General features: G+C 37.7%; 1 protein-coding gene across 3 annotated transcripts in view; it reads right to left on the reverse strand.

The window, feature by feature from the left end:
* Window positions 1-640: 640 nt before the first annotated feature.
* Window positions 641-18,435, reverse strand: part of MID1 (midline 1) — a 408,210-nt gene continuing 390,415 nt past the window's right edge. For all 3 annotated transcript variants that reach the window (XM_073566001.1, XM_073565999.1, XM_073566000.1), the window contains exons 9-10: window positions 6,333-6,540; window positions 641-4,497 (exon numbers count right to left, since the gene is read on the reverse strand). In XM_073566001.1, the coding sequence (XP_073422102.1) occupies window positions 4,149-4,497; window positions 6,333-6,540 (557 nt within the window). In that variant the 3' untranslated portion in view covers window positions 641-4,148. The remainder of the gene's footprint in view (window positions 4,498-6,332; window positions 6,541-18,435) is intronic.

Genomic DNA, 18,435 nt, shown 5'->3' on the forward strand with positions numbered 1-18,435 from the left:
ACAGGGTGTTAAGCTGACCCCTGGCTGTCATGGCAATTGCATCACAGAGGCACCGATGAGCACATGGAATGAAGCATTCGCCTGGTGAGCGGTAAATGCCGCTGCCAGAGATTGATAGTAGCATTTAACTCGTTAACAGCCGTGGGTGGATTTTCTGAGCTAGTATCAAAGGCAGGGAGCCAGCATATGAAGTAACTGTACGTAATGTCAATAAGAGGCTAAAGGGAATCTGTCAGTAGGAACAACCTCCTGGAACCATCTATATGGGCATGTAGATCATAGGTGAATAAAATGGTACCTTGATATCTGCAATCCAATATTTTATTTCAAAGATATTAACATTTTTCTTAATATTTAAATGAGCTATTAAGATCTATGGGCCGGACACAGATCTCCAGAGTTTATATCTTTTTTTTTTTTTTATTCCATCAGATGAAAAAAATACGCTGGTGTGACCCTAGCTTCACTGTGATATCCCCAAAAAATGTTCAGGTCACTGACACACGAAGCATGTGGGTTTATATTTTAATGAAAATCATTCAATATTGTTCTTTAATAGCTGCAAAAAAAAAAACTAACCTCTCTTCAGTCCGATCACATTTCACATGGAAGATCGTAAAGTAAAATCAAATGCAAAATATGGATTTTAAAATAAAACTTTGATTTAATATACAAGTTTTCTGTAAAATACAAAATAGTAAAAGACAATTGCAAATCTAAACAGTTTATAGATAAAGTCAACATTGCATTATGCAAAACAAAGTCAACGTTTGAGATAATCCTAAATGGACATCCGGATTCCTAGAGAATATGAACACTGCTGTTAAAGAAAAGTATCTTGAAAGATATATTCTCTCAGGGAAGTCTTGTGGAATTGTTTGGAAATCTCCGTTTTCCATCTCCTAGAAGAACTTGAGTTATTGTTCTTTTTGGTAAAAATTGTCCAGAAAACATAGCAAAACGTTACATATTTCACTTTGTGATTAGTATTCCATTTATATTCTAAGTCTTTATTGGCAGTACAGCGGGGATATGAGGATTCCATCTTCCCCGTAGAGAAATATTCCAGCTGCAACCATACGTGCTCATTCAGTAAACCTAGGGGAAATGCAAACTTTCCAAGTATCGAGTAATTCTTGATAACCCCTAATATGCTTGGAGGGATCCTTTTATCAGACTGGTAAAATGTAAGTAATTAAGAAAAAGCTTCTTGCTATAAATTAGATTAAAATGGTCACAGACACGTGTAAAGACTATGAAATGTCAATTTTTGTTATTAATATGATATAAACCATGGATATATTCTGTAACGGATAAGAACAATGGACGAAAAGATGTATTTGATTAGTAGAAAAAAAGTACATCTCACTACTTTCAAAGTCAGCGGCTTACCCTTTACCCTCAAACTGTTTTGTTAACAAAGTGCATTCAACTGCTTCTTCCATGGACACTCAAGATGGATTTCGTAGAATTGAGGCACAAATATTTTAAGCCAATATCTTTCCATTAAAAAAAAAAAAAAAACACAAACAAACTATAAATTTGTCTAGCATTTTAACACGAGTTTTACATTTAACCCATTTTAAATTAAGCTTCCAAATGAACGATTTACAGATTTCTATAAATATTTAAGTAAACTTACAAAAACTGGCCACGTAAGGTCAGCATAAGACACATTTGATTAACGATGTATGTGATCTAGTTTTCCTTTAAAGGGTTCCGTTTGTACAAACAGGAAATTATGTGAATTTAGCATGTTGAAAATAGATTACACTAAAGATAGGCAAATTTATTTGAGTGGAAATTAATTACACTGAAATTTTACAAATTTATGTATCCTGTTGAGTGGTGATTTTCTTTTTTGGATTTCACTCTGCAAATTCAGCAAAATTTTGGCCATTTAGCTAAACTGTAAAAGGGCCAGTAGAACGTTAAAAAAATAAATGAAAACAAGCCACTAATGCATCACAGTTCAACTCTCTGGCTACCGCCTCTCCATGCTCTCTCCGTTACATTCCTCAGCACCTCTTCTTACCATTCCCACATGGGTATTTTCAAAGGAGGCTCGGGACGTCCGTGTGCATGCAGATTGTGGCGCAAGTCGTGATGCAACAGCGTGTGCTGTGACCTTAGGACGGGCACTCAAGGCCAGAAATTCTAGCCCTGTCTAGGCTGGGACATCTTTGTCCATTTGTGTGATGATGTTGCGTCATCATGACCGTGACCTTCCCTCCACATACACATGGATGTCCTGGTCCTAGTCATGGCTGTAAGCTGGTAACAGGGAGCAGTGAAGGTGAGCTGTGAGATGAGTATTATTTTGTTTTTTTTCTACGTCATACTTTTATTATCTTCTGTGGTCTTTCAACGAGAATTCAAGGAGAATAAAACAACTGCAATTGGTATTTCCCAGTAAAATCCAAGTGATTTGGTGAATTTGAACGTCGTCAGTGTTCAACATTTTATGCAAAATGGCCATCGGATTCTCAGAACTTGTACTTTGGCCACTAAAATAGAGGATGCTAAAATGGTCGATCCCTCCTGTCATGTACTAATTTGCAGCTCATACTATTTTACTACTTTTATTCATGGACTTTTTTCCCTTAACAGAAAAAAAAATTATGGAAAATATTTCAAACTCTTGTTTTACCAGATTAGTACTGAAGATCATATTAAAGTAATACATGCAAGCTAACTGTAATTGCTTATGAACTAATTATACACACTTGACTTGAAAGAGTGCCTAATGAACTCGTGGCATGTCCAGACCCAACTAAGTCTTTGCGGCTCCACCAATTGAAACCTCAGCTTTGCTGTGAAATTTAGCTAGTATAAGAAATACAGAAATAATTTCATATGGGTGTTCTTAATGTCCACTTATGCTGCACAATTATTGATTTTCGCAGGAACACTAGTTTCATAATAATCTTGCAGTCTAAACAGGCTGTCGATCACCAGAAGAATGTTTGTTCATTGGGTTAAATGATCGTTTGCTTTTTTCAAAGGAACATAATTCTTGGCAGAACACTGTCCTGTGTAAACAGCGCCTATGCTACCAAGAACAATGGCAGCCTATGCACAATGAACTATCTATTACAGACCATTGTAAACAGGTAATTCAATGACCACCGATTGGTGAACAAATATCTAGCGTTTTCATTCGGCAGGTGTAAACAGACTAACTTCTGGAAATGCTCCACATCTCATTCTGGTGCTTGAAATCCATTCTTTGTAGGAAACGGATGAGAGTTTTAGCGTTAACAGGTCCCAGAATATTTGTCAATTCCGCTACCAAAGAGCCAGTGATCTCCAGCTTGATGGTTAATGAATATTCTGAGATAAATTCTACCTGCAATAAACCTGCAAAATATGTACCCTACGGGAGACATTGTCTAACCCAACTTGATCATGGTTAACATTTCTATCTGTGTTACTATGATTGCTATAAATTATTAAACTCAGTCTTGTGTCAATTATAATCCACAGCTCCTAAGAAATAAAAAGGTTACATTACATTTCAGGGTAACCCTTTAAATATTTCCTGCTCAATTTGTAATTTTTACAGTATTGTACTTGTATCATGTAGTTCATGTGCTATTTAAAACATATTTAATGTATTTTTTCCCCAAAAAGGCCAGTAACAAATGGCTAGTTCATTTTCATTACAAGAATGAGTGCAAAACTCATAGTTTGCTAATGTATAAAACATTATTTATAATAACACATATTGTAAAATGCTGGTGCCCATTGATTTAAAGAAATAATGGCAATTCCAACCAACGTCTATGTATATTTTTCTATACAAAAACAAATTTATAGCAGACACCTTTGGAACTTTCTGCACAAAGAGAAGTCTGATTATAATGTGCAACTGAAAAAGTCCATGAAGGTTTGCAGGTAATATTAGTGAACATTCCATTCCTAATGAGCGCCGCAAGCAGGACGGCTAAATCAACAAGTCAGTCAATGTGCAAAACTAAAAAAAAAAAAAAAAAAAAAGACTAATCAAAAGTCTATCCATAAATAATTGATAAAACATTCCTGTAATGGATTCAAATCAAAGAAAGCAAACTCTTCAAATTTTCACTTTGGAGTGAAATTGCACCAAATAAAGGGTACGGTCACACACAGGTGAATGGCTGTAGAAGTCATGCCAGCTGCTCCAAGCAGTCCAGATGATCCGGTATAGGAAGGCCTGTTAAAATTGTCAGACATTTGTTCCAAACAGTAAAGGTGGGACACACAGGCTGTGCAAAAGCAATGTCAAAAGTGTAAAGGTGAATGGAGTTCAAGGCATCATAAAAAGATAGTGAACCATTATCGTAATCTAGCAGAATTCCAATACGCCGTAGATGTGGAGAGGGTTCAATCGGAATCTCTTTACTGTTATGTCTCACTGCCCAGTTATTGTTACATCGACAAAATACCCAGGAGGCCGAATTCTTTCCTATCCACTCGTGCTTTGGTGCAGACTTGTATGCAATCCCAACCGCATACCTAAAAAAGAAAAAATAAACAAACAATTACTCCAAAATAAATGATCACTACCAGATTTTGATAGCTTATTTTAGTAGTATTTACTGACAGTTAAATTTATATTTATGTTTGGGTTATTTTAGCTAATGAGCACCCTCTGAAAAGTATATTAAGAGCATTAGTACTATATTCATCTTATACAGTGAAGGAAATAATTATTTGATCCCTTGCTGATTTTGTAAGTTTGCCCGCTGACAAAGACATGACCACTCTATAATTTTAAGGGTAGGTTAATTTTAACATTAAAAGATAGAAAATCAAACCTAAAATCCAGAAAATCACATTGTATAAATTATATAAATGTATATGCATTTTGCAGTGAGAAATAAGTATTTGATCCCTCTGGCAAACAAGACTTGATACTTGGTGGCAAAACCCTTGTAGGCAAGCACAGCAGTCAGATGTTTTTTGTAGTTTGTTCCTGTCTTTGTCAGTGGGTAACCTTACAAAATCAACAAGGGATCAAATAAACATTTCCTTCACTGTATATATATATATATATATATATATATATATATATACACATATATACATATATATATGTAAACAATAAAATAATTATATATATATATATACATACACACACACACTATATATATATATATATATATATATATATATATATATATATATATATATATATATATATATATACACACACAAATGTATGTGTACAAAAAGTTGCCGTATTTTTCGGCAAATTTGGGGGGAAAATGGGGGTGCGTCTGATAATGCCGATATAACTTATCAGTGCTGCGGGCGTCTCCGATGCTGCTGCTAGTGTCTCTGATGCTGCGGGGGCTCTGCCGGCATTTTGTGAAAGGCCAGAAACCCCGCAGTTCCATGGTTTCCTATGCGGTGGACTCGGGAAAAAGCCCGCTGGGGGCAGCACATGGGCAGATGGAGATCTCAGCGCTGAGCCCCCGCAGCAGCACAGGAGACACCTGCAGCAGCAGCACCGGACACGTGCATTAGCGCGCCGCACATCCAAACACCCCCTCATCCCAGCATGCGGCCTGCAGCAATGCTCTACTCTTGCCTCCTCCAGCAGCTACCCTGAGACCCCGCTTCACTGCAGCCACCATCCCGGTATGCATTAAGACGCATGGATTATAAGAAGCACCACCATTTTATTAAAAAAAAATTCTCCTATTTTTCTCCTCAAAATTTGGGGTGCATCTTATAATCCGAAAAATATGTATTCAAAGAACAAGTCATTTTCTGATGATAGATTTCCTTTCACCAAGAGAACGAACACAAATTAGGCCCTACTAGATCCCATTGATACAGCTCAACCCCTTCATGCATCTGGGAGAACTTTGTATATCCTGGATGCTTTCAGAACCATGTGGAGTAGCTTAAATTATAAACTAAGCTACAGTTTGCACCATTTCACAAAAATATATACTAAATTGCAGTGTGTAAAGAGTGTAATTCTGCTATTTCATGAAATCCTTACATACTAAATAAAATTCACAGGATTCCAATGTAGGTTTTCATTATTGCTTAGTATTGTGGTCACTAAACCAAGGCCTTATTTTAACCTGAAATGCAGAAATTTGGTAAGGCTGATAATAAAAGCAAATTACCCATTTGAGAAAGTTTTTATAGAGAATGTTAAAATCTTCAATTTCCTCTAAACATCGATACTCAAGTATATAAAATTCTTAAGGGAAACATAGGCCTACTTGTGTTACTGTTTAAATATTATTTCTGGTTCATTATGGTATACTCTTCATGTAAAAAGAAAGGAAAACCAGCAGATATAAGCTCAGGGACTGACACGTAATACATACCAGGTGCTTCCACTTATAACCACTTCCCAGTAATGGCGGCCACTGTCCAGGAACACATTGCCAGCTACACCATAACTTCCTTGGCTTGTGAAACGTTCTGGTGTGTGGCTCTTTTTCGAGGAGGTTTCGTCTCTTTCCACAGTCAAGTTGTCATGAGAAACCTTAAGCTTCCGATGGGCAGACTTTGGGTCTAGTTTAAATGGCTGACCTAGAGAAAGCAAACAATGCGGAATATAAAGAATTTTCAGCTTTTCACAGTGAAGTTTTATCTGGCAGCACTACACCCAAAATGTTGTTAGTGGCATTGTGCGACCCGGTCCTTTCAATGATGCAGATCAAAGCTGACGGTCACATTGAGCAGCTGTGTACCAGAGAGGTGAAATAAAGTTCACTCTGCTTTATAACGTGAATATCGGAAAGAGGCTGCCACCTTACTGACTGATAAAATCACATTTCTTTTTTGGGGATATTTTTTAGGCAATCAGATAATTATTAGAAAATGCAAACACTTTTTTTCCAACATACAAAAAAGTTATCATTTAATTTAATATAGTAAAACATAAACAGAGGCAGTACCGATAGTTCTATCTATCCACTTGGCTAGAAATAACTTAAAGAAGGGAAAAATTCAAGAAAAAAATATTCCCCTGCAATTTAACATTAAAAAATTCTGAATAAAATATTAGTTGAGTGCAGATTAGCTCTCCTCCAGAAGAAAGTCTGCCCAATAATGCCATCAGTAACTCAATGTCTGACTTTTTAACGAGCTTGAACTATATTACATTTCTAGTTGGAGTTTTTGGCTAATATTATTATTATACAAACAACATATTGGGAATACCCCATTAAGAATGTTTTTCCAAACCCAAAAAAATCTCCAAAAGTAAAACAATCATTCAAATACAATGGTTTTGGGGTTCTTGCTCCATGTCAGTGCAGAGCAAAATACTGGTTGTCTCGGTTTACAAGGCACGATCCATGCCGGTAAATATTCTGTGCCAAAAGAATGTCATGTATAGGCAGCGCATTAGGCAATGTACTGCAGATGATGAGGACTATAAAATCTGCTTAAAATTGATTGCACATGATGAATGAGCGAGTGCTTTTTCATCGGATGTTTGCTGGCCTGTTTAGAAGGGCCAATAGTCAAGAAAAAATCTCTATGAACATACGTTACCCAAAAGCTTCTCTTCCATCAAAATTATCCCGCGTAGAGGTAATCTTTTTACCACAAAGAAGCCAGAATTCAGGTTTTATTTTCCCATTACCATTTCGATAATGAATTACTGAACCCCTTGCTTAGAGCAATAGGGCCACATATTTTCCTAGATTGCACAAGTAGAGGAAAAAAAACAATAACAAACAACATGGTCCATTGCTGGGAAATCTTTCTTCCTCCACCAGCACTCTCAATTCCATAAAATTAGAAATAGTGTTCGATCTTCAGAACATTAAAATCAATCAGTTTCATCCATTAGCTCCAGAGTAGTTAGCAAACAATAAGGCTAACAACATTTAATGGATAGTCTAAATGGTATAGGTGGTTCTGCAGGCAGTCTGTTGTGTAAGGGGGCTTCACGACTGCTGATCCTTTAGTTTTCATAAAGATATACACCAAAGAATTCAACAGGGCGAGGGCTCCTGTGTATGGAGCAGTTGGGAGACAAAGCTGTCAGCCAAACAATCGGCAGAATGACAGCAATCTATTTGATATGGGGCCCATTTACGCTACAATTGTATGCACCCAAAAACATTGAAAGCAAAAAAAAAAAAAACAACAAAAAACAGAATTAAACAGATGACTATCTAAATATTATTATATTTTCATTGTCTATGACTATTGAGATTGCCATTTAATTCCCTATCGAATAAGACATTATTTAGAGACAAAAATGTCATATTGTAACAGAAGAGTTAATAATCTGATAAATGGCTAAACAATTAACTTTCATGTACTTTTCATGACAATACTTCAGGTCCAGTATCTCACATTACATCACATGTATACCTGACAGAGAGTGAACGGCACATAAAACTGGATGAACAGTTCTAGATTTCAAACTACTAAAGGAAATTAAAGGGGCTTAAAGGAGGCACGTCCGTAAGCTTGTGCAGATCAAACGAACTCTCCGAGGACTTGTAAATGGCAAAATAACATTCCGGTGTTGTATTTAATACTTTAGAGTTTAAATCCAGGATTACGCTTGGATATCACCCTGGGATAATAAAGAAACACAAAGTGGAAGGAAATCTTGCCCTTTTAGATATACAAGATACATTTGTATACAACATAGGTGCTGGATGGAATAACAAATGTGATCAGTGATAGCCCAATTCAGTATTCTTGTCAATTCTGTTTATAAAGCTTTAATGGAAAAAAAAATGAATTTACTGGGAATTGCTCATAAACAAGATACTTCCTACTATGTCAGGATCAATATATCTTTGTATGAAGCCTGAATAAAGGTAAAGCTTACTAAGGAAATGGTGGATGTTACATTGAAAAAAAATTTATAAAAGACATCTAAAAAAATAACCTAGAACAATGCCAAACTTCTATCTAGATAAAAGAATAGAAAAACAGTGCAGCAAACTACCCAAATGTGTCTACTAAAGAAATGTTGCCATCCTTGAGGGTGGAAATACTCTTCAAAGGTCTACTTGAAACTGGACATTACATGGACAAAAGTCCTATTAACATTATGATAAAGTGGAAAAAGTTGTCTTGGAAGAAAGTGTACCTTATTTGTCCTGGAATTGCTCAAAAAAGCAAAATATTGTTGTATTAAATACATGTCCATGTTTAACAGGAAGATGAACTCCATGTGGATGTTTGCCTTTACATGAAATTTCAACATGAAGCTTAATGTTCCTGGCTACAAGTCAGTGTCAACAAAAGATGGCACAAAGGAGAAAAGACTGCCACATAACATGCCATGATCCAAACAGTGGAAAGAATAATATAGTCACGGCCAAAAATACCATGTCAATTTCCATATTTCAAGAGAAAACTTCACTCTTCTCAATAAACACAAAGAAAAATATTTTCTATAGCATGAAATCGGAAACTTGTATCGTAGGGTTGGAAACGTGCCTGTGTTAGACAAATAAACACTGAAAAGAAATTAAACTATACATAGTTGCATACGGCTTTTTACATACGTGGCGGTCCATTAAGTTACAATGGCCTCAGCTGACCATATTTCAATTCTCAATGGTCATCCGGGAACAAATTAAACTTGTAAGTTGAGAGACACTTGTGTTTTTAGCAACTCAATAAAGGTCCTATTACCAAAAGATTAGGGTTACAAGACAATATAATGCAAAAATCTATTAATATTACTCCCTAAAAGGGTATTCTAACCTGGTAGAATTACATAATTGTTAAAGCAGTGTGAGGCCCCATCTCTTGAACCCCTACTATTACCCAAATGGGGGACTTAAGTCTCCATACTCCATTAGCTACAAGACTGTGGCCAGGAGGAGTTCAATACAGTGGCAGTTTCTTTCATTGTGTGACCAGAGCTTGTCTATCTCTGTCAATGCCAAAGACTATGACATGTGGACCAGAAAAATGGCCAAAAGAAAAATGCTCACAGAAAAAAGCCAACAGCCATGAATACCCACAGGAAAATTGCCTACATGAACAAAATGACATTTATCACCCCCCCCCCTCAAGATCTGTAATATGTTATATCACTCCAGAGCCGGTGCACAATGTGACTATAGCTGTACTGGCATGTGAGCATGGCTACAGCAGTACGGCATGTGACCAATTCTCCGTGTGTGAATACTGCCTTAGACCTCTCTGACCCCTTCATGCTGTGGCCAATTTCCATTTCTGCATTTCCATTACTTTTCTGTCCACATTGACAGATGAGGGATTATTTTATGTGGGACAAGTTGAACTTTTGAATGACATTTATTGTACCACATAGCGTACTGGAAAATGGGATAAAAATTCCAGCAGCGAGCCCGCTCCATGCACCTGTTTCCGGCATGCACTATACATATCTATATATCTGAATTTCCCCATGGTGGGAGGATTAAAGGATTATCTTATCTTATACAGAAGATGTTGTTAAGGGGTTAAAAAACAGTTTTAATAAACTGCTATTTTGTCCAGGTAGGACATTTTCCTGTCGGCATTCATGTCTGCAGGCTTTTTTCCTGTGCGCATTTTTCATGGAACCCTTTGACATATGTCCCTGAGTATTCGTAGAGGTCCGAGTGGTGCGACAGATGAGTGGTGAGACAGATCTAGCATCAGCTATCTATTAGGTATGTGATAATCTGCAGACAGAAATATTCTTTCCTTGCCACTGTGACATGGTTGTACGGCCTACAAATAAACATAAAAGACTGATGGCAGAAAAGACCACATGGTCCATCTAATATGCACTTACATCATTTCCTTTTTATTTTGATCTTAGGCTGAACAGCACCGGTATTGGTATTGGATTATCTTTGGCCAGCGAGCCAGTCATTCTAATAGTGGTGCTGAATATACAGTATATGCTGCGATTTTAAATTTAGAATTATGTAAATATCTAATGATAACATGATCATGAGTATAAAACTACTTTTTTTTGCCATAAAATAATCAAAAGGTGGCAATTATAGAATATGCTTTAAAGTGCAGTTTAAGTTTGGCTGCTTTAATCCACACAGTTGAAGGCTAAAGAATTTGTCAATTTTTTTTTTATTGATGGCAACACCCCCTTACGATCAGCTGTTCACTGTGCCAGTCAGATGTCCTTGGATGATGTTCATTTTAAGAAGGGGTGGACCTGCAGTACCCAGCCATGTCGATTATAGAAATGACTGAGCTGCTGGGTTCTGGCAACATCCAAAAACTTCTACATCTGCTGCCAGCACCAGTAGCAGCTAATCGGCGGTAGTGTAGCACACTCACAAATCAAATATATCCTAAGGCAAGGCCATCAATAAAAAAAAAAAAAAAAAAGTAGAGGTAATAGTCTTAGATCCAAACAGGAGAAAAGGAGTTTCAGCATCTGTATTGTTAAAAATGTCCCACATCTTAATTCATTTAAAGGGAATCTGACAGAAAATTCACAATGACCAAACCACGGGCAGCATGAACCAGAGATTGGCTCTACAATTGCAACCAAGTACCTTATGTTTTAGGCTAGAGACAAGTTTGTTTGTATAAAAAATCGTTTGACTTTCATCCCAAAAACAAGGTCAATTTCCATCTACTTTTCACACATGTGCCATCCATTTGACCATTTTTTACATTCATGTGACATCCTTGTGGGATCAATTTACATCTCCATCTACATTCAAAAAATGTACAAGATAAAATACAGCTCCCTTGGTTAACAACGAAAACGTATCCATAAAAATTGTATGAAACGTGGATGTTCTGTGTGATACCAGATTCTTTTTTAAATGGGCGAGTCTCATCCGAGACTCGGAAGAAAGTAGTGCAGGCTGTGGTCATTTTCCTCATAGACAGCCAGATCTAGAGATAAATCAGTCTTCCAAACAGCCCTTTGGAATAACATGGGTCAGTGTTCTGTTCGTGTGCTGTCTGGTCATAAATCACATGTCCGATTTATACGCTCAACAGTAACGAGCCCTGAGAGCCTGAGGGAACCTGCAGACAAGTATGTAAATCTTGTTCCCTTGGAAAAGTTCTAATTGACATGGAAGATTACTTTACCTGCAGATTGAACACCTTCACAAAGGAAGGTAAAACTTCCCTTACAAAAAGTGTTGTACAAAAGATTATTAAATATGACTAAAATAAAAAAACCTCACCACTCATTCTGCAAAATATTGGGAGAGGTCAATGACTACATACATGACTCACTAAATTTGAGTGAAAGCCCTGTACACAAAGATCTTCTAAAGACCGGATCACAAAGGAAAGTGATATATTTTATGGGTGAAAGGTCTTGCCTACAGCTGCTGTTGAGTTTGGAGTTTGGTTTTAATCTTACCTGAATGTTACTTTAGGGACTGGCTTTTTATGACTGTTCTTGTTAAACCAGATGAGAACTGCTTTCCGCCTGAAATAACATGTAGTAAGCCACTTACCCCTGATCATAACTGCACCACAGGTCACGGCAGATATTGTCTGTTTTCCTCACTATTCTATTCACGCTCTTGTAACAATGCGGGAAAGTGAATGGACTTCTTGAAGAATGTAACAATAGCTAATAGTGCATGACTCCTACGAGACTTCAGTCACAACTTTTATTATTGTATAGATTTTTCACAGCTGCATAACGTCTAAATACAATTTCATTAGTTCTGACATGCGGTCAACTTTAGTAAGAGAAAATGAATCAAATATACAGCAAAAAATGCATAGATTTTTTCATTGAATGAGACATTAGAACGGATAACGAAATCATGGCAAAATGTTACTCTTTGTGAACTACAATATAAAACAAATGTCAAATGGAGAAACTAGCTGTGGATGTCTTTTTGCATTCAACAACTGTAATAGCAGTTGATGATGATTAGTTGATCACAGGTCGTCACACGGCAGGAACCTGCAATGATTAGCTATGATTCTGTGGGGAACTCAGGAACACAATTAAAAGGAAGCTCTCATCAGATTTATGCAACCTGAACCATAGGCAGCATGAATCAGACACCGGATGCACCTTTTAGAAAGATGGCTAAGGACCATAGAGAGAGACCCATCTATATTGATGCAGTCCCATGCTGGCTTATCCCAGTTCTGCTCCAGTTGATGGATAGGTCTCTCCCATGAGTGTACATGGAGACTTGTCAAATAAAAGGGAGCAGGTAGAAAATCTGACCAGGGACCACATGAGACTCCCCTCAGGTCTCTCCTTAAGGTTCCCAACCGGCTTTTCAAAGTACATTTACTCTGGAATACACAGAGAATGTAGAAATCAAAATTCAGGAACAAACTGAAAATTCTGGAGGCAAACAAACTCTGAGTAGCAACTATATTTTTTAATTTATTTCATTTTCTAGGTCAAGTATTCTATAAAGGTATGAAGATCTCCAAAAGTGAACCCTGTATATCAAAAATTCTCTCATGGTTTATTTAAAAATGGTTCTTCAACTACAATTAACTACTCATGGGCCAAAAATAATGACAACGGAAAGGACCAGAGGCAAAAGGTTGCAGATACACCACATCAAACTATCATTAGATCCCTATGTACCTGTGTAAGCCTTTGCTAGTAATAAGATCCTGCCTACATTGTCTATGACAGCTCATTAATACTTGCCATGTCTTTAGTCCATCTTTTTATGTTGGGCCTAAACATGGAGATTTCATAAAAATATCTTTTACCAATGTCAGTGTTGCTGCATGTTTTAAACAAAAATGTCTGCAATGGTAACAGGAAGGAAAATAAATTAAATCGACAGTGCACCATCTTTTCTGGTTCAAGTCCCACAATGACATATTGAACCACTGCCAAGTGCTGTGATAAAGACATAAAGGGGTATTTTCCTTTCTAAAAAACGTATGACGTATTAAAGCTTTTTGTTGAGATTGTCTGATGGGTGCAGGTTCCAAAGCTTTGATAGGTCGGTGTCTTGGAATCTATCGAAAAGGAAGAGGGAAAACCCACAATCTTTCTACAATTGGCTCGTCATAGAGGCGGAGGCCACGTATGTATGTTGCCATTTACATTATCAGTGTTGTGTTAAGATGAACTGGGGTCAGCAGAGCATGCAGTCCTACTCAGTGCACCATTATTAATCACACATCCCTGTCCTGAAGTATGCGCCACTTTTCTTCTTTAACATGGAAACTACATGAGAGCAGTCACACATTCCCATAACCAGATGGTTGGGCGCTGCATAGAATGGCATCATGGGTCGTAGGTAATAAATAATAATCTATCAAGACTATATGCTGAGAATAAGAATTGACTACAGATAAAAATACAAATGTTAATACGAGTTTATTCTTAACAACTGACAAAAAGCAAAGTGAATGAACAAAACAGAAATCTAAATCAAATCTATATTTGGTGGGACCACCCATTTCCTTCACAGCATAAACTCTTCTAGCTACATTTGTACAAAGTATCATCTCTATGCTGATGACACCCAATTATACACTTGTTCTCCTGACATCATGCCAGCCTTTCTAGAAAACACCGGCGATTGTCTAAACGCTGTGTCTAACATCATGTCCTCACTATATCTGAAACTGAACTCCTTGCGTTTCCTCCCTCTACTAATGTACCCATACCCGACATTGCTATTTCTGTGTGTGGCTCCACTATTACTCCCCAGCAACATGCCCGCTGTCTTGGGGTCATACTCGATTTCGAGCTTTCCTTTGCCCCCCACATTCGATCACTGGCTCGCTCTTGTCATCTGCACCTCAAAATCATTTCTAGAATTCGACCTTTTTTTACTTTTCAGTCTGTAAAATCTCTTACTGTTTCTCTTATTCATTCTCATCTCGACTATTGTAACTCTCTTCTAATCAGTCTCCCTCTTACCAAACTCTCCCCTCTCCAATATGTCTTGAATGCTGCAGCCAGGATCATATTCCTCACCAATCGTTACACCGATGCCTCTACCTTGTGCCAGTCATTACACGGCTACCCATCCACTCCAGAATTCAGTATAAACTTATTACCCTCACCCACAAAGCCCTCCATGGCTCAGCACCACCCTACATCTCCTCCCTTGTTTCAGTATACCACCCTACCCGCACCCTCCGTTCTGCTGATGACCTGAGGTTAGCATCCTCAATAATCAGAACCTCCCACTCCCGTCTCCAAGACTTTACACGTGCTGCGCCAATTCTTTGGAATGCACTTCCCAGGTCAATACAATTAGTCCCCAATCCCCACAATTATAAGCGTGCCCTGAAAACGCATTTATTCAGACTGGCCTATCGCCTCAACACATTAACCTAATCTATCCCTGTGTGGCACAGTCAAAAGTTTTACCATAACCAGGTTCCCCGCATCATGCTCCCACATGCTTTATGCATCCATTAGCCCTCTGTGTCTGTACTGTTACACACTTAACATTATGGCTGGTCCATACAATCAGGGCAACTGTTACCACCCACCTTTCGTGTCTCCCTTTATTTTCTTCATAGATTGTAAGCTTGCGAGCAGGGCCCTCATTCCTCTTGGTATCTGTTATGATCTATGTGATTATTGCTATGCTGTAATGTCTATTGTCTGTACAAATCCCCTCCGAAATGTAAAGTGTTGCGGAATATGTCGGTGCTATAGAAATAAAATTTATTATTATTTATTATAAAGTCAGGGATTTTTTTAGCATTACACTCTGGTACACGAGTAGCAAATTATACCAAATGGGTAGAGATTTGTGGATCTTTCTCTAAGATATTTGGATCAACATCCCTCCCATGTGTAACCTAGAATAAATGATGCTGTTTTGAAGACAAAGATTTACTATTCTCTTTATTCACTCACTTTGCATGTTGTTAATAGTATCAATTATCACTTCTATTTCTGAAAGCATTCTTGCGTAGAAGAATTTTATCCACACCTGCCTAAAACTTTTGGACAGTAATGTAAAAAAAAAGCTGTATCAACAGTTCCCAGATGTTGCCAAAGGAAACTACAGCTAGGACCTAATTATACTTATTCGTGCTCAACAAATTTTTGAGGCTACAGAACAGATGAACTGGGGTCAGAAGAGCCTGCAGGCCTTCATCTCTACTAGATATGCCAAACGTACTTTTTCTATCCAACTCTTTACAAAACAGCATTTCTTTCCAAATTTATAAAGACACAACAAAGAAACATTTTTAATAAAAGCCTATTTACCCAACGGGCCCATAACAGGCATACCATGAGAAATTTTCCAGGTGACAGTCCAGGCATGGTTCATTGAGTAGAAGCTGGGTGGTATTAGTAATAGAAATTTACATTTCAATGGCTAATAATAAATTTTATGAAGAATAACCTGTTTTGTTATGTTGCTATTGATACTTGCAATAACCATGATCCATGTTTATGCGAGCCTGTTTGGTTCCATCCATGACTGTTCCTCACTGCTACTGTAGTGGTATGTAGGCATATAATTCCCCTATTTTAAAACAGTGTTCTATGGGAAAATTAATGCTGCTATCTTTGAGCAATTACCTTTATGACCGGCAGCATTGAACATGCTAATAAGGTATGTAATAAGCCCCGCCCAGCGGACCGGACAGCGGCAGTTTACATACATCTGAACCGATATAAAAAAAGGTATTTATGCATGAAAGGTGCGGGGTCAGGGGGAAGCAAAGTACTAAGAGAATCCTAATATGACACACAATTGAATGATATCATTATATGATATCTCAAAAAAGGGTGACAGATTCCCTTTAATAAAATCTGCTGCCCACCCAGCCGGCACCTCTGCCCTTCTGTTCTAGAGATCTATGAAAGTCTCCAAAAATTAGGCCTTCAGATATTCTATTCTGTCATGTTGGTCAAGAATCATTTTATTTCGAACACACGCCGAGATGACAATGAACAAGGTTTGTCAGTCACCCTTTTGCTCTCCAACAAGAATGTGAAATCTACCAAGTAATGCAGCACATATACAATAGCTTCCCCCTCATAAGATTGCTTTGAATCGTGTATCATTTTATCGGGCATGCAAGACTTCTATATAAGTATTTTGGTTTTATCCTATGCTCTATAAATAGACTAATAGGCCAATTGGATAATATTGGCCCTTATATGTATGTAAAACACAAATTACCTTGTAAGACCTATTGCAGAGAAGTAGAAGTACTTGTAGTAGAATATGATGGTGCTATGGAAATTTGTCTATGAAGATTTGTCATTCAGGATAGCTGCAGGACGCCACCCTGGGAGCTGTAATGGTGGACATAATAGCAGCTATCTAGTTGAATTTTACACAATTTGACAAAAAAGGACAACTCAAGATCTTGTCTTGTGTTCACCCGCGATGCTCACATTTTTGTGAAAATGCACTGCTGGTCATAGAAATTACTGCATGTTCCACAGTGACATTGCTACATGTCTTAACTCATACTGTTCCCCTATTTACATTTTTTTTCACCAAAATACCTAGTATACCTAATAGTAAACCATAAACAAAAGGATGCCACTGTTACACAAGTCAATTCATGAAATTTCTTTCCTCTGAAATATTACATGAACATCTGAGAGTTTCTATCTTGTAAAGTGGTCATATTTAGGAATCACAGCACTCACATGAAATGGCAGACCATATAATGTTACAGAACAGAAGCGACAAGCACTGAGCACAGTGTATAAAGTCACCTATGATCTGCTGACTGAAAAACTGCAGAGCTACATGCCTCACCTAGCATTACCAGCAGCACAAAAACGGCGCATGGCATGGGTTTCCATTGCCGAGCAGCTGCATGGAAGCCTAACATCACCATTGCACAATTCCCAAAGTTCGATTGAGTTGAATCGGACCAGTCAGACGAATGCTACCTTCCTGTCTGCTCTGTGACAACTGTATAGTTTGTTTTATAATGGGTTGGCTTAGACCTCTCAGTTCTGGTGAGGAGAAATCATAATGCTGTGTGTATATCAAATCTTCTAGGCACACTTGCACATGGTTTTTGAAGAAACTCGGCAGGGATGTTATTCCAACCATCTTAAAGAACTAACCAAAGATCTGTGGCAATATGGTTTGTGCAAATCCTTCTGTCTCTTCATGTAATTCCAGACAGACTCGGTAATGTTCAGATCAATGCTATGTGGGACCATATCAACACTTCCAAGACTCCTTGATATTCTTTATGCCTTTCAATGTCATTGGCTTTATGTTGTTTGAGGTTGTAGTCCTGCTACAGAACAAATTTGGAGCCAAATAGATGCCTCCATGATGGTACCACATAATGGATAAGCATCAGCCTGTAATTCTCCAAAGTGAGAATATAATTAATCCTGACCAAATCTGCAACAACATTTAATGAAATTAGACCCCAAACTTGCAAGGAACCTCCATCATGCTTCCCTGTTGCTTGCAGACACTCATTATTGTTTCACTCTCCAGCCCTTCAGTAAACAAACTGCCTTCTGTTACAGCCAAAAATTTCACATTTTGACTCATCATTCCATGGCACCTGCTGCCATTTTTCTGCAACCCAGTTCCT

Source organism: Dendrobates tinctorius, unplaced genomic scaffold (assembly GCF_039654945.1).
Source record: "Dendrobates tinctorius isolate UK_male_01 unplaced genomic scaffold, ASM3965494v1 ptg000016l, whole genome shotgun sequence".
Lineage (NCBI taxonomy): Eukaryota > Metazoa > Chordata > Amphibia > Anura > Dendrobatidae > Dendrobates > Dendrobates tinctorius.